The sequence below is a fragment of the Erinaceus europaeus genome, chromosome 20 (assembly GCF_950295315.1).
Source record: "Erinaceus europaeus chromosome 20, mEriEur2.1, whole genome shotgun sequence".
Lineage (NCBI taxonomy): Eukaryota > Metazoa > Chordata > Mammalia > Eulipotyphla > Erinaceidae > Erinaceus > Erinaceus europaeus.
This window is the reverse complement of record NC_080181.1, coordinates 34202313-34222021: the sequence shown is the minus strand read 5'-3', so window position 1 is coordinate 34222021 and position 19709 is coordinate 34202313. Positions and strand designations below refer to the sequence as shown.

The 19709-nt window shown below is 42.5% G+C and overlaps 1 protein-coding gene across 4 annotated transcripts in view; it reads right to left on the bottom strand.

Moving 5' to 3' along the window:
• LOC103121227 (beta-galactosidase-1-like protein 2) overlaps positions 1-19709 on the bottom strand; it is a 69078-nt gene that overhangs the window by 13176 nt on the left and 36193 nt on the right. For all 4 annotated transcript variants that reach the window (XM_060179228.1, XM_016191945.2, XM_016191944.2 and 1 more), the window contains 5 exons: positions 14069-14161; positions 11175-11256; positions 5447-5517; positions 2328-2412; positions 241-378 (listed from right to left, as the gene is read on the bottom strand). In XM_060179228.1, the coding sequence (XP_060035211.1) occupies positions 241-378; positions 2328-2412; positions 5447-5517; positions 11175-11256; positions 14069-14161 (469 nt within the window). The remainder of the gene's footprint in view (positions 1-240; positions 379-2327; positions 2413-5446; positions 5518-11174; positions 11257-14068; positions 14162-19709) is intronic.

The window sequence follows — 19709 nt, the reverse complement described above, 5'->3', positions numbered from 1 at the left end:
CAAGAACTGTTGGGGTTCATAGCAGGAAGGCAGGGGTCATAACCTTTCACCCTGGTTTACCTCTCCCACTTCCTCCCACTGACATCCACTGGCTCCAGAAGTTACAAAGGGACTATTTTGATGACATTTCATATCTCCCAGACCTTCTAGAACCATGTACATTAGGTCAGGAGCAGTCCCTAAAGGGCTTGATCTGCAAATTTGGGGTGTTCTAGGGAGGGGAGCAGCATGAATACTTGCCATAGCTGGTGACATCAGACTTATATTCACTGAAATGCATGGCTCCATTTATGAAGCCGAAGTTGGTACCTCCATGGAACATGTAGAGGTTGAAGGAAGAGCCTGCATCCAGAATGGCAGACACTGTCTTCAACACCTCTGTAGGGGAGGGAAAGAGGGAAGAGGGGAAGACAGGCCTTAAATGCAATTGGCCTCTCACCTTCCCCTTCCCTTCTCAAATTCAACTTTCTCACTTGGTTTGTCAACCAATAAGACCAAAAAAAAAGGAGGAAGAGAAGCAGGGAAGAATCATGATTTGAAGACCTGGGCTTCTAGTTGTATCTTGAATCAGAGTTGAGTCTCCACTGTCTGCAATTTGGACGAGATGCTGCCATGACCACTGCTTAGCAGTTACTCTCAGTGAGACATAGGAAGAAGCTCTACCCAGACAGACAGTCCTCACCACCTTCCCTACCCTCTCCCCTTACTACAAGACAAACTATCAAAGGAGAAACTTAAGTAGCTAATACACATCCACTAGCTATGCCCACTTTCAATCTTTGAAATGTGAACCAAGCAATGGCCTATCAAAATGGCAAATATTTAAAAATCAACTTAAGGGGGACAGGCAATGGTGCAGCCAGTTAAGCACACATAGTCCTCTGCACAAGAACCCGTGCAAATATCCAAGTTCAAGCTCCCGATCCCCACCTGCAGTGGAGACACTTCACAAGTGGTGAAGCAGGTCTGCAGATGTCTCTTTCTCTCTCTCTCTCTCTCTCTGTCTCTCTCCCTCCCTCCTTCTCACTATCTCCCCCTTCCTCTCTCAGTTTTTTTTTTAATATTTTATTTTATCTATTTATTCCCTTTTGTTGCCCTGTTGTTTTATTGTTGTAGTTATTAAAGTTGTTGTCGTCGTTGGATAGGACAGAGAGAAATGGAGAGAGGAGGGGAAGACAGAGAGGAGGAGAGAAAGATAGACACCTGCAGACCTGCTTCACCGCCTGTGAAGTGACTCCCCTGCAGGTGGGGAGCCGGGGTTCGAACCAGAATCCTTATGCCGGCCCTTGTGCTTTGCGCCACCTGCGCTTAACCCGCTGCGCTACAACCCGACTTCCCCCCTCTCAGTTTTTATCTGTCCTATCTAATAAAATGTGGGTGGGCAAAGGAAAAATGGATGCCAGGAGCAGTAGATTATAGTGCCAGCAAAAGCCCCAGTAATAACCCTGGAGGCAAAAAAAAAACAACATACATATGTATATTAAATACTCTGTTAATAGGTCTATGAAAAATGGGTTTTCTCTTGAATAATAGTAGCAACTGATTAAGAACCTTTTTTTTCTGGAGGACAATTCAATGAAAATAGATAAAAAATGCATATATAGTTCATATGCATATAGCAAAAACTATATATAACATTTATACATAGCAAAATGTATAAATAGCTATAGCTGGGAATGTCTTTATCACAGGAAAAATACATCATGAATGCAAAATGAGATATTCCAGAATGCTTATTGAAATGGTGATTAACTAAAACCACTGGAAACAAAGTACCCATTGACAAGATACTAGGGAAACAAACTGAGGTTTAGTCACCACTACAATGGGTTTTTTTTTTTTAACAGTGGTAGTATCTATGTCTGATAATACAGGAGGCCGTCCATTTTGTGATTAGCATAATCTGTGTCCATTTATGTAAATGGCAGACATGCACAAGCAGGTGACAAAGCAGAGACAGCTGTGTTTGCCCATCTCCCTAGCTATACTCAGAGACAGAAAGCCACCTGAACTATACACAGCAATATGTTTCCTGTGGGCTCTGAGACTTGTATTTCCTTTTTACACTTTCTCTTGTTATTTGCAGGGTGTTTGCAATAAGCATGCATCACTTATCTAATTATAATAACATAATAAAGCAATGTTGAAAGTTCACTTCAAATGTCAAGACAAATGACTGCACTATCAGGAGCTGACTATTATACATAAATAATCCTCAAGAGTCTGACACCCTGCGGCTAATTCACATCAATGAACAGATTATTTGGAATTTATTCTATGTTTTAGATCAAAACATGTGCTAGATGTAGACTCAGCAGAGCACTCACCCGAAGAGTCCAGAATGTTGTGGGGGCCGCCCCATGAGTCAAACCAACCAGTCCAATACTCCATCACCATCTTGGGCCGCACTCCCTGGGCACCATGACAAGAGAGGTTACTGGCCAGAAGAGACAGACGCTCTTCCTGGAGGGGATCCTGCCCATCAATCCTTGTCACACACTCTTTGCCTCAGAGGTCACTGAATGCCAAGCATAGATGGAAACCACACACCCCTGCATCACTAAGCATTTCTTGTCTACCCTGCAGGGGTGGGGGGACCTGCCACCAAAGCAGAAGCAGTAGACCCTGATGGATGAATGTGGTTTTTATGTTACACTCCGTAATATTGAGAGAACTCTGGGATTTTCCTAGAGAGTCCTTAGAATTCAGTGTTAGTTTAAGGAATCCTTTCCCCTACTAGTTTGCTTTCTGGAGCAAGCCCCATTGTATCTCTCCTGGGGAAGGAAAATATTCTGGACAAGATGACCCTATTTCTAAGAGGCCACTATGGACACTGACCCCTGGGTTGGTGTGTCCCTTTTTCTGGCAGAGTCATAGGGCTTGCAGAGTGGGCCAGCTTCATCTACACATTTATTTGGACTTTGCAGTCAGGGTGGTAGAGCCCAGCTATTCACAGACTCTGCAGCACAATGTGCAGCTTCACACTTCGGCTGGGATACCTATGTGTGTTCAGTACTACTTCAGACAACTGCCTTTGACATAGGATTGACCTGAGGCACAGAAACCCTCCCAGACCCTGCTCTGCTCTGCCATGTGTGCAGAATCAGGGGCTCCTAAGGGACAGAGGGTTTACAGACTATATCCCATATACAAGGGACCCATACATCCAACAAACTCCCTTTTCAGCTAGTGACAGCCTTGCAGAAGGCAACTGAGTTTAGGGCAACACAGTCTGATCCAGAATGATGGGGACAAATTTATAGTCTACTAAACAGAAGGCACCAAGAAGACCCAGAAAAAGGCCAAAGTAGTCACAATCATCTTGTTCAGTAGGACTAGGCTTGGTTTGCTTTTTGCCAGCTGTCTCCCTTATAGGAGTAAGGCAGAACCACAGCAAACTCACTAATAAGACAAAGGAACTTCTAAGTTACAGTAGTCTGCAGTGCCAGGAGGGGCTCCCTGACTCAAGGGTACCAAGGCAAGCCACAACAGCATCTAGTGTCCTGAAAACTGAAGCCCTCAGGCAATCAGCCTGTGCACCATTTCCTTACTTCCACTTCTGGGGACTTTGTGCCTTCCACAAAAACTATCTCTTAACTGAGAAATAGTAGCTAGCTTGCACAGATCTTGGGAGAATTACATAAGTTTACAAAGGCAGAGAGTCGGATACATGGTGCCTGGCAGTGTGAAACATTCATATGAATCCTATAATCACAGAAGATGGGTCTGTAGGTCAGTAAAGTGCTGTTGGAAGAATACTGGATCCAGACCAAGAAAAAGAAAGCATCCTACTCTCCTTCCTGGAGGGAAACTGAACTGCAGGCAGACAGCATTTAGCCCTGTTATCCCATCAAAAGAACTGCACTGGAGTGCCCCAGTGTGGCCATAGAAGAAGCCACATGAAGACAGCTGTCAGGGGCTCTTCACAAATTATTTTCTCACTTCACACCAACCTGAGGATGTGCCACTGCTACCACCACCACCCTTACTTTGCAGGGGAGGGCAGCACAGTGCAGAGATCGAAAGTGGGGTGGGTGGAAGGCCAGTTCACAGAGCCCCATGTCCCCTGAGGGTACAAGTACAACTCTACCTATTTACTGGTTTAATGTCCCTCCCCATGAGGCCCTCTCACTTTAGTTGATGGCCTCATTCCATCCCACACACACAGAGCAGGTGTACAATAAATGCCAGGGGAAGGAAGAATGGACTCTCCCTTGATGTGCTTCAGTAGCAAAAGCCCCTGTGGTCAGGTATCCTCTACCCATTTCCTCCTGAGTAATTTGCTTGGATTTCCTCTTTTACCCATGAACTCCAGTAGTAATGTCATACATATGGTGGCTCTCATTCTATGTGGCTTCACACTGCTCTGATGGTAATGCTTACATGTGCTTTAGAGTACTACCCTGCTCTGAAAATGGAGCAGTCAGCACAGAAAACAAGTCTGGCATCTCCACAGCATGGGGCCCTCATACTCTGCCTCCCAAAGGGAGGGGAAGGGCCATTTAGAGCTGCCTTAGCCAGATCATATCAATCTCCTGAGGACATATGAATCCAAGGGGAAAAAATCAGAGTAGGTTTTAACTGTAAATCCCCATCCACCTGATGGATACTGAGCATCTTCCAGAAATTCTTCTCTCCTGATCTAGCACAGGCCAGCTTCCTGTGCACCAGATGGGATTTATAGGCTGAGGTCTGATACAGTCAACACAAGGTGGGGAAAATCTCTCTCTCTCTCTCCCTCTCTCTCTCTCTCTCCCTCTCCCTCTCCCTCTTATCTCTATCTCCCTCTCTCCCCTCTCTCCCTTTCTCCCTCTCTCCCCTCCCCCCCCCCAGGTCCTGGGTTTCAAACTTCTCACCTCTAGGTCTAGGTGAGTCCAGAAAACTCTATTCAAGAGGTTTTTATGGGTGGGGGAACTAGCATAATGGTTATGCAAAGAGACTCTCATGAACTCAGAGACACTCATGTCTGCAACTCCAAAGTCCCAGGTTCAGTCTCCCATATCACCATAAATCAGAGTTGAGTAGTGCTCTGTTAAAAAAGGAGAAGGAGGAGGAGGAGGAGGAGGAAGGAGAAAAGAAGGCTAGTTATTTATATATTTATTTATGAACAGCATGCCAGGCCTAGTACTTCAAAAAGACCCTCTTTCTTAAGTGGTGTAGAATCATACATTCATGTATCAGCTACCACAGCAAACCCTCAGTACACTGCTTCCCTTGCCACAGGTATGGCAGCTGAGTGCCCAGGAGTCTAGAGTCTACAGCAGGAGGATGGCAGGGAGCTAGAAGATGGAGTCAGCCTAGTATCTTCCCTCCCAACCATGGAACCCTGCACACAGGTCCAGGCCCCACTAAGCACTGTTAACTTCCTGACAAGGAGGTAGTTGAGCCTGAACAATTTCTGTCCTCACACTGAGAAGGGAAGCAGCTCCCCCTTGGTCACACCTACCTGGACACTTAGAAGGAAGGTTGTTAATGCCTGTAGGTCCTGTTGTGACTGTAAGTTGATGGTGGCCAGCACTAGGAAGGGAAAGGAGAAGAGAGAAACCAAGGATTACCTTTGATCCAGGACAACTTTCTGAATCACCCCACAGCCTTCTCACCCCACCCTCAAAGCAAATGAGCTCATCATGACATTGTTTCTACCTTCAGTCCAGGTCTTCTGACATGAGTTTATTGTGGGACTTCTGTCATGCAACACAAACCTTACAGAGATCTTCATTCATTCACTAAACATCTGCTTTTGACTAGCTGCACTTACTTTTTAAAAAAAAAAATTACTTTATTTATTTACTTTTAATTCACTTATAAAATGGAAATATTAGCAAGACCATAAGTTAAGAGGGGTACAATTCCACACAATTCCCACCACCAGAGTTCCATATCTCATTCCTTCCCTTGAAATTTTTCCTATTCTTTATCCCCCTGGGAATATGGACCAAGGATCATTATGGGGTACAGAAGGTGGGAGGTCTGGCTTCTATAATTGCTTCTCCACTGAACACGGGCATTGGCAGGTCAATGCATACTCCCAGCTTGTCTCTCTTTCCCTAGTGGGGCAGGGCTCTGGAGAGGTGGTGTTCCAGGATACACTGATGAGGTCATCTGCCCAGGAAGGTCAAGTTGGAGTTAGGGTATTCTGCCATCAACTTGATGGCAGAATAATGAAGATGGAGGGTTGACACTCCACACCTGATATCTCTGGACACAATCCAAAGTGAAAAATGCCAAGGTGGTACTGGTTGCATTGATTAGGTTGAGATCATCAGATGCAGTATCAATTGGTATGAACTGAGAGAAGCATTCAGGAAAGCAATCCCCACCCCAGAGGTTCCAGGACTGGGAGAAATGTGAGTTTTATATATAGAGAATGAGGAAGACTCCTACTGTCTTAGGGTTTAAGAAGGTAATAGTAGTTATTGTTATAACCAAATTATTTGGAAATTTGATTTACTTTGAAAATCCCATTGTTAGGATTTGCTGTATCATATAAGACCTCACCATAATTTATGTCCTTTAATATTATTTACATATAGTTGTATCTTATAAAGTGACACAACAAGTTGCTTCTGTTCTCCCTGGTCTAAGATTATAGGTGACTTAATATTTCAAAGAAAAATTCATTATTAGGAATATATTAACAATTTGAGCCCACTGTTAAGATTCAGTCAGATTACCAATCTGAAGTCTTAAGCACTTAGGTTGAAGGAATATATATATCCATAACTGTGGTCTATGCATCAAAAAGTTTGAGACATTCAATTCATTTTTTTTACCAGAGCACTGTGCACCTCTGGTTTATATTAGTGTGGAGCCTCAAGCATGAATTAACTCTACCTTCTACAAGCACAGTGTGCACTGCTAGTAATTATTCTTCTGCAGCAGATGAGAGCCTAAGCTTTGCTTTGAAACTTGAGAATTGTTACATGGGTAAAAATCTAAGTGAAGACTGTTTTTGTTTCATAGATAAAAGCTAACTTTTCACTCTCTCCCATGTGCTCATGTTAAAACTTGAAATGGTATTTTAAATGGCCCTCCCTCAGTGAAATGCAGTCCTGAAATGATTTCCTGATACTCTGGCATTAACACCCAATACCCAGTGATTAAATGAGCAAAAGCTGAGGCCCTGGGAGGAAGAATCACTGGCCTTGAGATCATACAACTAGTGAGCAGCAGAACAGGGATGGCAACCTTACACAAAACACCCCCCAACCCACTGTCCCATAATGCTACAGTCTTCCAGTAACACCCTGGGTATGCCCTGATATCCTGATCCCACTCCTCACTTACACAAGAAACTTCATGAAAACAGGAGAGAAGATCTCACATCAAAATCTCAGTAGTCAATGGGGTTAGCAGGGTTAACTGCACATAGCATATCTTTCCTGACATTCCACTAAAACAAAACCAAAGGAGTGAAAAGGCTTGTGGAATAGGACCCAGAGGTGGCACAAAGCAGAGATGACATTTCAAAAATACCCTGGGAGACTAACAGAATGGAGGGTGGGTAAATGGCTGAGGAAAGTACAGGACATTCTGAGTAGCCCCTCTCCTCCAGCCTGAGGCCTCTCATTGCCAATTCAGGGAATGTGCTGTCCCCTAAGGGGAATCACACTCACTGGAAAGCAGACTATGGGGTAATAGGAGGCAGGAAAGACTTAGAGGGATGGTTAAGCAGTGGGTCTTGTTGTTCTCTAGCCTGTTCCCAGAATTAACTATTCAACCCTGAAAACACGTGAACATGTTAAAGACTGTTGCTGCAAATACTGACTCAGGGTTTCTCTCAGCCTACCACAGCCCAGTCACACACACACACACACACACACACACACAGAGAGAGAGAGAGAGAGAGAGAGAGAGAGACTATACCTCACACTCAGTTTCCAAGTGGCCACTTAGTGTCTCTTCCTGTCACTGCTCAAAGGAGAAAACTCCCTCACAAAGAATATTGAGCAGAACTGGTAAATATTAGAAAGTAGTGTGATAGAATCCAATACAAAAGTACATTATACAAAAAATATATTTATTCATGAGAAACATGGTTCTGGAAACAGCAAAAGGATTAGAAGATAAAAATTGCAGAACTTAGAGAATAGAATAAATTATGAATAAATCAAAAAGACTATGAGTCCTATGAGAATCCTATTTGAGTTCAATTCATGAATAACAAGGCTGATGAAAAGATGAGAGAGAAGAGGACAAAGCACATCAAAGAGCACAATGACCCAGTGTCCTACAATTCATGACAATAGCCTTGGACCCACAGAAGTGCCACAGAAGGGAAGTTTTATGCCAAATACCTATTGTGAAACACTAGAATGTCAAGGACAAAAAGAAAAGTCTACCATTTTCTAAAAATAGAAGAGGAGTAAAATCAGAACATATAAAATGATTTGGAACCATAAGACAGTGTAGCCTAGCAAACTACTACTGCCTTTAAACTCCCAGGAGGCAGGGGTCCCACAGGAGACACAGACCAAGACTTGGGTGAGGGCAGGTTCCACATATGAGGTAGCCATAGTTTTACCATAGAACCTAACAGAGAACCAGATGGCAAGAGCAAAGCATCTTTGGTACAGCATCTTTGAAAGAGAAAGGATATCATCAAAAAGATCCCAAAGGCCAACAGACATATGAAAAAATGTTCCAAGTCATTGATTGTCAGATAAATGAAAATAGGACCAACAATGAGATACCACTTCACTCCTGTGAGAATGTCCTACATCAAAACCAATAACAACAACAAATGTTGGAGAGGTTGTGAGGCCAAAGGAACCTTCCTAAACTGCTGGTGGGTATGTAAATTGATTCAACTCCTGTGGAGAACAGTCTGGAGAACTCTCAGACATCTAAAAGTGGACCTATCCTAAGGCCCTGCAATTCCTCTACTAGGAATATATCTTAAGAAAACAAAAAACCTGTCGGGCATTGGCTTAGCTCCCCCTGCTCCACCCTGCATTCCTGATACTGTGGCCTATTTACATAGTCATTGTTTTGCATGAAAGATCCCCACCTATTCCATTCCTTTGATCTATCTTCTTTCTACCTTGAGACCCTCCCCGCCTGCAGGGTAACATTAATCCCACCAGTTAAAACCCTCACAACAGTTGCTATGGAAGTTTCTACCTTCCCAGCCTGCTTTTGCCTTTCTCCACCCCCTTTCCTAGCCATTTCCATTTCCAACTTGCTACTTCTGGTCCTATCCTATAAAAGCGTTGTCTCTCTGATCAATAATGACATTGCATTACCTCAAGACTCTCCTGCATCACTGAGTGAGTAGCAGCCCAGGTTGAGTTCTCTCCAACCCAGAGAGTATGCACCCGGGAAGAGGCTCCCCCACGTTAGCCTGGCAAAAACCCATCCAAAAAGATATGTGTATAGCTATGTTCATAGCAGCACAATTTGTAATAGCCAAAACCTGGAAGTAACTCAGGTGTCCAACAATAGATGAGTAGCTGAATAAGTTGTGGTATACACAAGGAAATACTACTCAGCTATTAAGAATGATGAACCTTCTTTACTTCATCTTGGATAAAGCTTGAAGGAATCATGTTAAGTGAGATAAGTCAGAAAGAGAAGGATGAATATGGGATGATCTCACTCATGGATAGAAGTTGAGAAATAAGAACAGAAAGAGGAAATAGAAAATAAAACTTGGGCTGGGTTTAGTGTGTTGCACCAAAATAAAGACTCGAGATGGTGGTGGTGGGGGTGGGAGGATCAGGTCCTGTTGCATGATGGTGGAAGAGGATCTAGGTTTGCAGTGAAAGTGCTTTTACAAAAAACTGAGAAATAATATAGATGTATAAAAAAACTGTGTTTACTATAAGCCATTAATCCCCCAATAAAAATGAAGAAATGAGAAAGAGTAGAAAAGAGATAAGAGAAGACAAATAGAAAAACAAATGGGATCACTCCTGTGAAGTGAAAGCAAATGACCTCAGGAGCATGGGTGGCCTGCACCAGGACCTCTGCACTGAGCAGTGATCATGTGTGGACCACTGCCATGAAGGAAACTCAGGAAGCATCTTCAAGTAAAAGGAGGGTGTGGAAGAGAACAACATCCTTAAGTAGTTAAGAAATTAGAGAATACAGAGGCAGAGTCCTGAATCAGTAGGCAGTGTCCTAGATGCATGTGACTTAGACTTTTGAAGGAAAAAAGAGGGGGAAATATTGACACTGTGTAGGCAGCCTACACAGTAGGTTACAAGCAATTTTTTCTCTTTTTTCTGCCACCAGGCTGTGAATGCTAGAGAGAGCAGAGAGGAACCCAACAACTATCTTATGGAGTGAGACAGTTGTTCAGGATAGAAGTAGTGACCAGCAGGAAACAGCAAGAAGGAACTGCCATGAGGTCAGGAGAAAAGCCAGGAAATTGTGTCCTGGACACTGTATCAGGGAGAAAGAGGGTGATGAGTGCTGTAAACTAAAACTGACAGGTCAGAGAAGACATAGAATAACAATTTTAGTGGTAACTGGAGGACACTGGTGACCCTGAATATAGCCGTATCAGTGATGGTGAGGGTGTCACGGTGCTTACCTGGCTTGGGGGGAGATGAAAGGAAGGGACACAGGACCAAGCAAGTATGAACATAGAGTTCTGAAAGGGGATCAGAGAATTAAACAGGAAAGTCTCTAGAAAGCAGGTAAAATGATGGGATTGAACCAACAGGGAGAGAACAGGAAGGAGGCAGCTGGAGCAGTGCTAGTGAGAGGTGAAAGAAGGGCTAGACAGATGAGTGTGGGAGGTATCCTGACACAGGACAGGGGAAGTGGGGGAAGGACACAATGACCCAGTTGCCCTCTGAACTACCACTGCCCAGCAGGGGAAGTGAGGGAAGGACACAATGACCCAGTTGCCCTCTGAACTACCACTGCCCAGCCAACCATGCATCACAAGGGGCCACAGACTCTGAGAAGTGGAAGGTCACCTCCACATAGGGCTCTACCCCACAGCCTACTTTACAGACATTTAGAGCACTTTGTGGCTCTCAGGTCTTATGGTCTGCAGAGTACTGTTAGTTTCCGGGGTGCCTAGCAGAAAAAGAGAGATCAGCACTTCGGGCCAGGTGCCATGCCACAAGAGGAAGGCCAGGCAGGAGCGAACCCCCTGATGGCTCAGACCTTCTGGAAGAGCTACCCCATCCCATGCCCCCACACCACCTCCATGCAGTTACCTCCATCCAGCACACCCTTGCTCAGGCCATCCCTGTTGTCTGAAGTCAAAAGCAGCTCCACGATTCCCCGGTTCTCCAAAGCCTGAAACAGGACAAGACAAGTCTTTCAGTCTGCCATTGCATAGTGCTCTGACTGGATTACACAGCAGGAATGTGCCCACCAGAGAAAGAGGGAAGGATTCAAAATGAAGCATTTAATTCTCCACAGAAAAGGGTAAGACACTCATCCCAATTGTGCTTCCATATTCAATAAAGCTGTGACAGTGAGGACATGTACATTAAGGCAGGGCTGTCCTGACGTGACCCATTACCAAGCCTGACTGAGGTCCTGCCCCTATGATCAGGTTCATCCAGCAAGGCCAGTGGCCATGCTGTCACCAGGCAACTGAAGGCAGGGCTCCAGGAGTGGGGCAGGGCCTCCTGCACAGTCCCCTTCATCCCCTGCAGGAGAGCTCTGGTAAGCAGTCAGGCTAGCTACATGCACCATGCAGAGTGGGACCTACTCCTCAAAGGATGGAACTGCATGCTGAGGAGAGGGGTCAGAATCATTTAGGAATAGGAATCACTATTAGCATTCCTTGAATATAGACTGCCATTATACCAGGCCTTCTGCTCAGTATTTTACACAGACTGTCCTGTTTAGACTTCACAAGTAACAGCCTGACTAAACAAGGAGACTCTGAGTGTTATATTATGAATACAGAGCCAGTAGGCAAGTATAGGCCTGAAGCCACAGTGTTGACCTTCAAAAGGCTCTAACAGGCTGTGAGATCCTTGGGATAAGAAACTCAGCATGGGGGTTCCTATCATTTTCCCTGTAGATATCATGACAAGATTATTTCTTTCAACCAAATTATTTAGAAAATAGAGCCAGAAGAGAGATTATGCAGTGGGTGAATTCAGCCTAGGTAAAGGCCCGATCCCCCAGGAAACCAGAAGTCACAGGACTTTAATCCATCTGTACAGATAAAATCTGTATCAAAATTCCTAAACCAGAGCAAGGAGAAAGCCCATCCAGCAGAGAACACACTTTCCCATGTGCAAGAGCCCAGGTTTGAGGCCTAGCACCATGCAGAAGCATCATGCATGGCACCAGTGGAAGTTTCAGAAATGGTGTAGTACTGCTGTTCTTCCCCCCAGCCCCCACGGTCTGTCTCTATCTGAAGTGGTGCATCTGGTTAAGTGCACATATTGCAATGCACATGGTTGCAGGTTCAAGCCTCTGGCCCCCACCTGCAGGGGGAAAGCTTTTCAAGTGGTGGAACAGGGCTGCAGGTGTCTCTCTGCCTCTTTCCCTCCCTCTCTACCACCCCTCCCCTCTCAATTCCTTTCTGTCTCTATCTAATAATTAATTTTTTAAAAGGAAGAAAAAAAAAACTTTCACTGGAAACAGTGGAATAATGATGTGGGAGCCCCTGAACCTACCATATCACAACCCTCTGACCCTGAGTACACATTGCTTAACTGGTGACCATGTGCCTGAAGCATCCTGATAGGTGGAGAGTAAAAGCATGGGCAGTAGTTATCTTTCATACCTGAACTATTCCTGCTTGACTTTTCACAAGTATTCCTTTCTTAACTATACACTACATGGAATACCTGCTGTTTCCCAGGCAACATGGTCTGCCCAGCATAGTCTTCTTACCTCATTGCACTGCATTTCCACAAAGTTTGTAAGGAAAGAGTTCAGAAGTTAAGAGTCCAGGAAAGGGAGATAACCTGCCGATTATTTCCATGAGCATAATGTCTTCAGGCAGGCAGCTGAAAAGGAGCCCCCTGAGACTTTCAGGACCACAAGGTGAGCATTGTCTATCTGTCTCACAGGCAATATCTGTTCCTGAAATCAGGAAAGGGTGGCTGAGCAGAAAAGGTCCCTCAGGGCACCTGTTTCCTCTTTTCTGCAGCTCAAAAATTCAGTAAGCATAGACACAGGCTGGGAGTATGGATCAATCTGCCAATGCCCATGTCCAGCAGAGAAGCAATTACAGAAGCCAGACCTTCCACCTTCTCCACCCCATAATGATCCTGGGTCCATACTCCCAGAGGGATATAGAATAGGGAAGCTTCCAGTGGGGGTTGGGGGTGGGGTGGGATGCAGAACTCTGGTGATGGGAATTATGTGGAGTTGCACCCCTCTTATCCAATGGACTTGTTGATCACAATTATTATTATTAGTTTTAAAGTCAGTAAGCATCCGCTGGAGAAGCCCCAGTACCCCAGTACCCAGATGGCCTGAAGGGAGGCAGTGAGCAAAAGTTCACCCATTCTCTGCCCTGGCTAATTCAAATTAATTCAAAAACAAAGGGAACTGGATGCATGGCTTTGTGGTGGGCTTCACTGCCAGGACTGAACTCTCCCCCTTTCCAGCCCTAAGAATGCCACCCTTCCTGGGAGCTCTGCTCCCCATTCACAAGGCTTTCTGCAGGTGAGGAGGGGACGAAAGAGGTAAGAACCCATATGCTGGAGCACTTGAGCCTCGGCTTTCCTGTGTGCAGAGACTAAAAACACGTCCACGTGAAAAGAGTCTTAAGTGACAACAGAAGAGATGCTGCCCATAACACCAAGGGCCAATGCAGCTTTGACTGGAAGCTAATGTGCAGACAAAGCCTGGAACCACTGATTTAAACACAAGTATGGCAGTGGCATCACTGAGAAGCCTTGCCCAGTCACCACTTCTACATTAAGTCAGTGCCTTCATTCTCAGCCCCTGCAATGCCATTATGTATTGTGTAATCAGTAGAGGGTATCATTTAACTGAAATAAAAGTACAGAAAAAATTATTCACTAATTAATACATGGAGATACAGAAGTAATATGAAAAGTATTATACCCACATGTCTCACCATAGCCAGGAAAATTCCAAAGTACTATGAAGAAATGAAGGTGATTCTCACCTTCTTGATGTAAGGCATATAAGCAGGGTCTTTGTAGTAGGAACCATATTCATTCTCCACCTGCACAGCAATAACAGGTCCACCATGCTTGTACTGGGGGAAAGAAGGAATAAAATGTCAGAAGTTCCCAGAACCCCATCACACTAGGGAAAGAGAGAGGCAAGCTGGGAGTATGGATCAACTTGTCAATGCCTATGTTCAGTGGGGAAGCAAATACAGAAGCCAGATCTTCCACCTTCTGCATCCCACAATGACCTTGGGACCATATTCCCAGAGGGTTAAAGTTATCAAGGGAGGGGATGAGATATGGAGTTCTGGTGTTGGAAATTATGTGGAGTTGTACCCTTCTTATCCTATGGCTTTATCAGTGTTTCCTTTTTATAAATAAATAATTTTTTTAAAAGTCTAGGGGAGATATTTCAGTGGTAGAACACAAGACTTGCATGCCTGTGACCTGAGTTCAATCTTTGGCATTACATAGCAAAGAAGAGAGATGCTCTGGTTGCTCATAAATAAATAAATACCTTTAAAAAAAAAAGTTGAGTCTTTAGTGTAAACTTTTATCCAATTTCAGTATGCCTAACAGCAATTAATTACTATCAAACCATCCCATTTAAAAGAAAAAAGTCTCAAAGGGCTTGATATATGACTGAGAATAACATCAGTAAGAACTGGAGAAGGATGCTCCAGGCTCTTATTCCCCCACAGAAGCATCAAATTAATAACTACAAACTGACTGAAGTAATATAATAGAAGTCCTAAACATCAGTTGAATTGCTAAGCAAACAACTGAATGCCTAAAAAAGAAAAGCTCACATTCAAAACAGAAGCAGTCTCACTATGTGCTCATTCTCTGTTGTCCTGCCTCCTCCCTGGTGTAGCATGGTGTCATCAGAAGGAAGTATCCCAGGTCTCACCCTTAAGAATGAGAGGCAAAAATGGAACTTGTTTGCAATATTCTGAGCTGTGTGTGGGACTCCCAGTGGAATCTTTCACATTCTGACTTGGTACCCAAAAAGGAAATGTTGGCATAGTTTGAACTTCTATTTGGAAGCCCAGAAGGCAGTAGTGGCCCCTGCTTATGGAAACATGAGGGGAAATACAACCCCATAGATACATGGGGGAAAAGAAAAGACAAGGAATAAAGCAAAACATATAAGATCCTAATAAAAGCTGGGGAGGAACTAAGACAAGTAAAAGTAACAAGGCGAATGGGGGGGGGGGAGAAGCACACATAGGCCAGATAAATCACATGACTAGAGAATATCTGAAGTGCTCCTGAGTCCTCACTTATGGTTCAGGAGCTCACAAAGGAAAGGCATTCCCCATTCATTTGCAAAAGTTGGAAGAGCCTGTGCTTTTCAAACATCCAATTTACAACAAACAAAAGGAAATACATAAGACATACAAAGAAACAGTAAGTCATGGTTCATTCAAAAAAAATAATAATAATAAACTTTTTTAAATAGTCTGAAGAAACGACACACTGTGGACTGCAGGAATAGCTCACTGTGGAAGGAATCTGATTTGTAGCACAGACACAGACCAGGTTCAAGTCCCAGAACCACGTGAGAGTGGCAAGACACCAAGGGCACCTTTGGTGCTGTAGTATTTCTCTCCCTCCCACCACCCCCTCTCTCTTTGAAAGTATGGTCCAGGAGTAGTGAAATCATGCAAACAAGGGCCTGGCTCATCATGAAGGAAAGAGAGAAAGATTAATGGTGCCTAGACAACCCCACTATACCCAGAAACCATAGAGGTAAGAGATGGAGAGTTGAGGGGAGCAGGAAAGAAAGAGAAGGGGAGACACCTCAGCATTACTCCAGTGCTCATCAAGTCTCTACCCTGAAGTCGCTGTCATACAATGGCCTAGGACTAAAACCCAGGTCCTCACCCATGATAAAATATGCATTCTGCCATGTTAGCCACCTGCTGGCACCCTACTAGACAGAGATTTTTAAACAATTCATGAAAAAGAACTCAGAGAAATGATCTATAAACAAAATCAGAATGTCAGTAAAAGATAAAGTTCTGGTGGTTGGAGAGGTGGCTCAAAAGTAGAGCACTAGAGGCTGGGAAATATCTTACCCAGTAGAGTACACACCTTACCATGCATGAGGTAGTCATGGACCTAGGTTCAAGCCCTAGGCACCACATGATAGGAACATGAAAAAGGAAAGTTTTACAAGCAATGGAGCAATCTTATGATGTCTCCTTTTTCTCCCTCTTTATCTAAAGATAAAGAAACAGAATTATACAGAGCCTAAGGGACACTTTGAATGCAATTCAGGTTGGCCTTGAAAGTATGCTTAATCAGGTGGAGGGGAGAATATCAACCACCACACTCTGTGAACTTAAAACTCTTAAAGAAAGGGTTAAGAAAAGTGAAGCATTTATTTGTGAAATAGCAGACTCCATAAGAAAGATGAATATCAGAGTTATTGGGATCTCTGCAGAGAGGCAGTGAGGAGTAGAGAACATATTAAAATGAATTTTGGCAGAAATTTTTCCATGCTTCAGCAATGTCATATATATCCAGGGAGGTGAATTAACATCTAAATTTTTTATCCAAAATTACACACCAAGACACATCACTGAAAAACTATCTAAAACAAGAGACAAAAAAAAAAAAAAAACCAGTATACTAGGAAAAGCAGAACCATCAGGCTTTCTTTGGATTTCTCATCACAAACACTATAGGTGAAGAGAGAGTTTAATAGCATATTCAAATTTTAGTAGACAAGAATTGTTAGCCATGAATTCTGTATCCTGCTAAATTATCCTTCAAATATGAAGGAGAAATAAAGATCTTTGCAAACATTCAGAAAGTTAAGGAATTTTCCAGTACAAACCTGCCTTGCAAACAAATACTGAGGGAAGTCCTACATGAAAATAAGAAGCAAAGGAATTCAGAATATTAATATGATTATCAATATCAGAACAGAACCAGGAACAAAACAACAGCTATGTTCATAGGTGTATTATTCACAATAGCGAAAGAATGAAAGAAGCCTAAATATCCATCATCAGATGACTGGCTAAAGAAGTATGAGATATATACTCCATGGATACTACTTTGCAATAAAAAATATGATATTGTGTCCTTTGGAACAAAACAGATGGAACTGGAGGTGATTATGCTTACCAAAATAAGTAAAGAGATGAAATACAACTACCAGATGATTTCACTCAGATGTGAAAACTAGCGATCTGTTTCACGTGAACTTACAAAAAAGAAAATAGAAGCAAGCAAACAGTTTCTAAGAGTTATGAGAACTATGCTTGTTATCTCTGGGAGGTGGGAGTGTGAGGATACCGAACTTTGGTGATTGGTGTGGTGTGGAACTATACATGGTATTCTTATAATCTTGTAACAAACTATTTAAAAATACATTAAAAATAAATTTTTAAAAAACAGTTTGTTGAGAGAAGTGAGATTACTTAGGCATGAAACCTGATAAAGGAAATAAAAAAAAAATACCTGGAGGCAGAAAAAAATAGTAGAATATGGACTTGAATGCATGGATCCCTGGTTCAATTGTTGGCACCACAAATACTGGTACAAAGATACAGTCTTTCTTTCTGTATCTCTATCTCTCATTTATAAAAATAAATAAAAATGTATTTAAATAGAAGTTAACATAGGCAATTCAACAGTAAATTAAAGAAAGCAAGGGATGAACAAAACTGCAGACAAGTCAAGTTAAAGTATTGCATCTGAGAAGAAGAAAAAGGGATACATAGAAATGAATAGCATCTGAAGGACATACGCAACATCCTTAAGCAGAGACATATATTCATTACTGGAACCTCATAAAAAAAGAAAGGGGGGGAGAGAGAGAGGAGAAAAGAAGAAGATAGATTACTTGAAGAAATAATGCTGAAACAGAGAGAGAGAGAGAGAGAGAGAGAGAGAGAGAGGAGGAGGAGGAGAAAAAGAAGAAGAAGAAGGAGGAGGAGAAGAAGGAGGAGGAGGAGGAGAAGGAGGAGAAGGAGGAGAAGGAGAAGAAGTTATATTACTGGAAGAAATAATGCTGAAACATTTCCAATCTGAGAAAAGGTATAAATATAAAAGTTGAGAAGCAGACCAGGGAGATAGCACCAGACTTTCATGTGTGAGAGGCCAGAGTTCCCAGGTTCAATTCCTTCAAGAACTATGACACAGGAAGATGAGAAATGATAACCATATGTCAACAACTATACTGTAAAACATTACCCCCCCAATAAAATGATGTTAGAAAAAAATAACTAAAACAAGAGAAACAAACTAAACTCAAAAGAAGTAGAAGGAAGTAAATAAATATTAGTACAGGTAAAAATAGAGAATAGTGAACCAGGGAAATGGCTCAGTTTAAAGCATAGGAAGTGCAGATCTGAGACTCTAGAGGTAAATTCTATCCTTGGCCACTACAGGCCAGAGTTAAGCAGATTTCTCTCTCTCCCGTTCTCCCCCCCCCCCTTTCTCCATCTCCTTTTCCCTTTGTCTGTCATTCTCTCATAAAAAATAAATATTTAAAAATAAATCATTTAATGTATGCACCCCATTAAGAGCACACATTACAGTGTGCAAGGATCCAGGTTCAAGCTCCTGCCAGGGAGTGAGAGCTTTGTGAGCAATGAAGCAGATCTGGAGGTGTCTATATTTCTCTCTCCTTCTCTGTCTCTCCATCCTTCTCAATTTGCTTCTGTCCTATTAAGTATAATAGAAAGAAAGGGGTGGGAGGTGAGGGGAACGACTGCCAGGAGCAATGATCTGCTAGTATCATAGTACTGGCAGTGAACTCCAGTGATAATCCTGATGGCAATTTAAAAAAAAATCAATAGTAAAAAGTCAGTAAAGTTAACTTGGTTCATTCAAAATATCACATCAAAAAATTTATAGTACTTTACCCAAAGGTGACAAGAAAAGAATCCAATAATCAGAAAGAAAATAAAATTTGGCAGGAATACAAAGGATTATAAGAAGAATATAAAGAATATGAAAATTTGTGAGACAATAAATCAGAAAACAGGAAAGTCATACACAAATACTAGAAATACACAATGTATTAAGTCTGAATCATGAAGATAGAAAGCACCCAAAAAATCTATAAATAAACTGGTAAAATGACAACAATTCTCAAACTGCCAAACTTTTTTGAAGGGAGTACTTCCAAATTAATTTTAATACTTTATTTTTATGAGAGAGATATATAGATAAAGACATGGAGGGAAGAAGGGAGGGAGACAGAGCAACGCTCAGCTTTGGCTTAAAGCAGTGTTAAAGATTGAACCTGTGACCTCAGAGCCTCTTGCATGAAAGTCTTTTGCATAAACATGCTATCTCACGGGCTCATGAAAAAATCATTTTATGAGGTCAATATTGCCAAAGACAGAAGTGGGAGAAACAAAGAAAGAAAGAAAGAAAGGGCATAAGGCAATATTCTTGATTAACACTAATGTAAAAAAAAATCCTCAGTAAAATAGTAACAACCTGAATTAAACAATGTATTAATAAGATTATATACCATGAATAAGTGGGATTTATTCAAGAATGTAAGGAATTTGAGAAAAAATCAATATATAGCTCATTAACAAAATGAAGGGGTAAAACCACATGACTACATTAATTGACAAAAAGAATTTAAAACACATTTTAGTA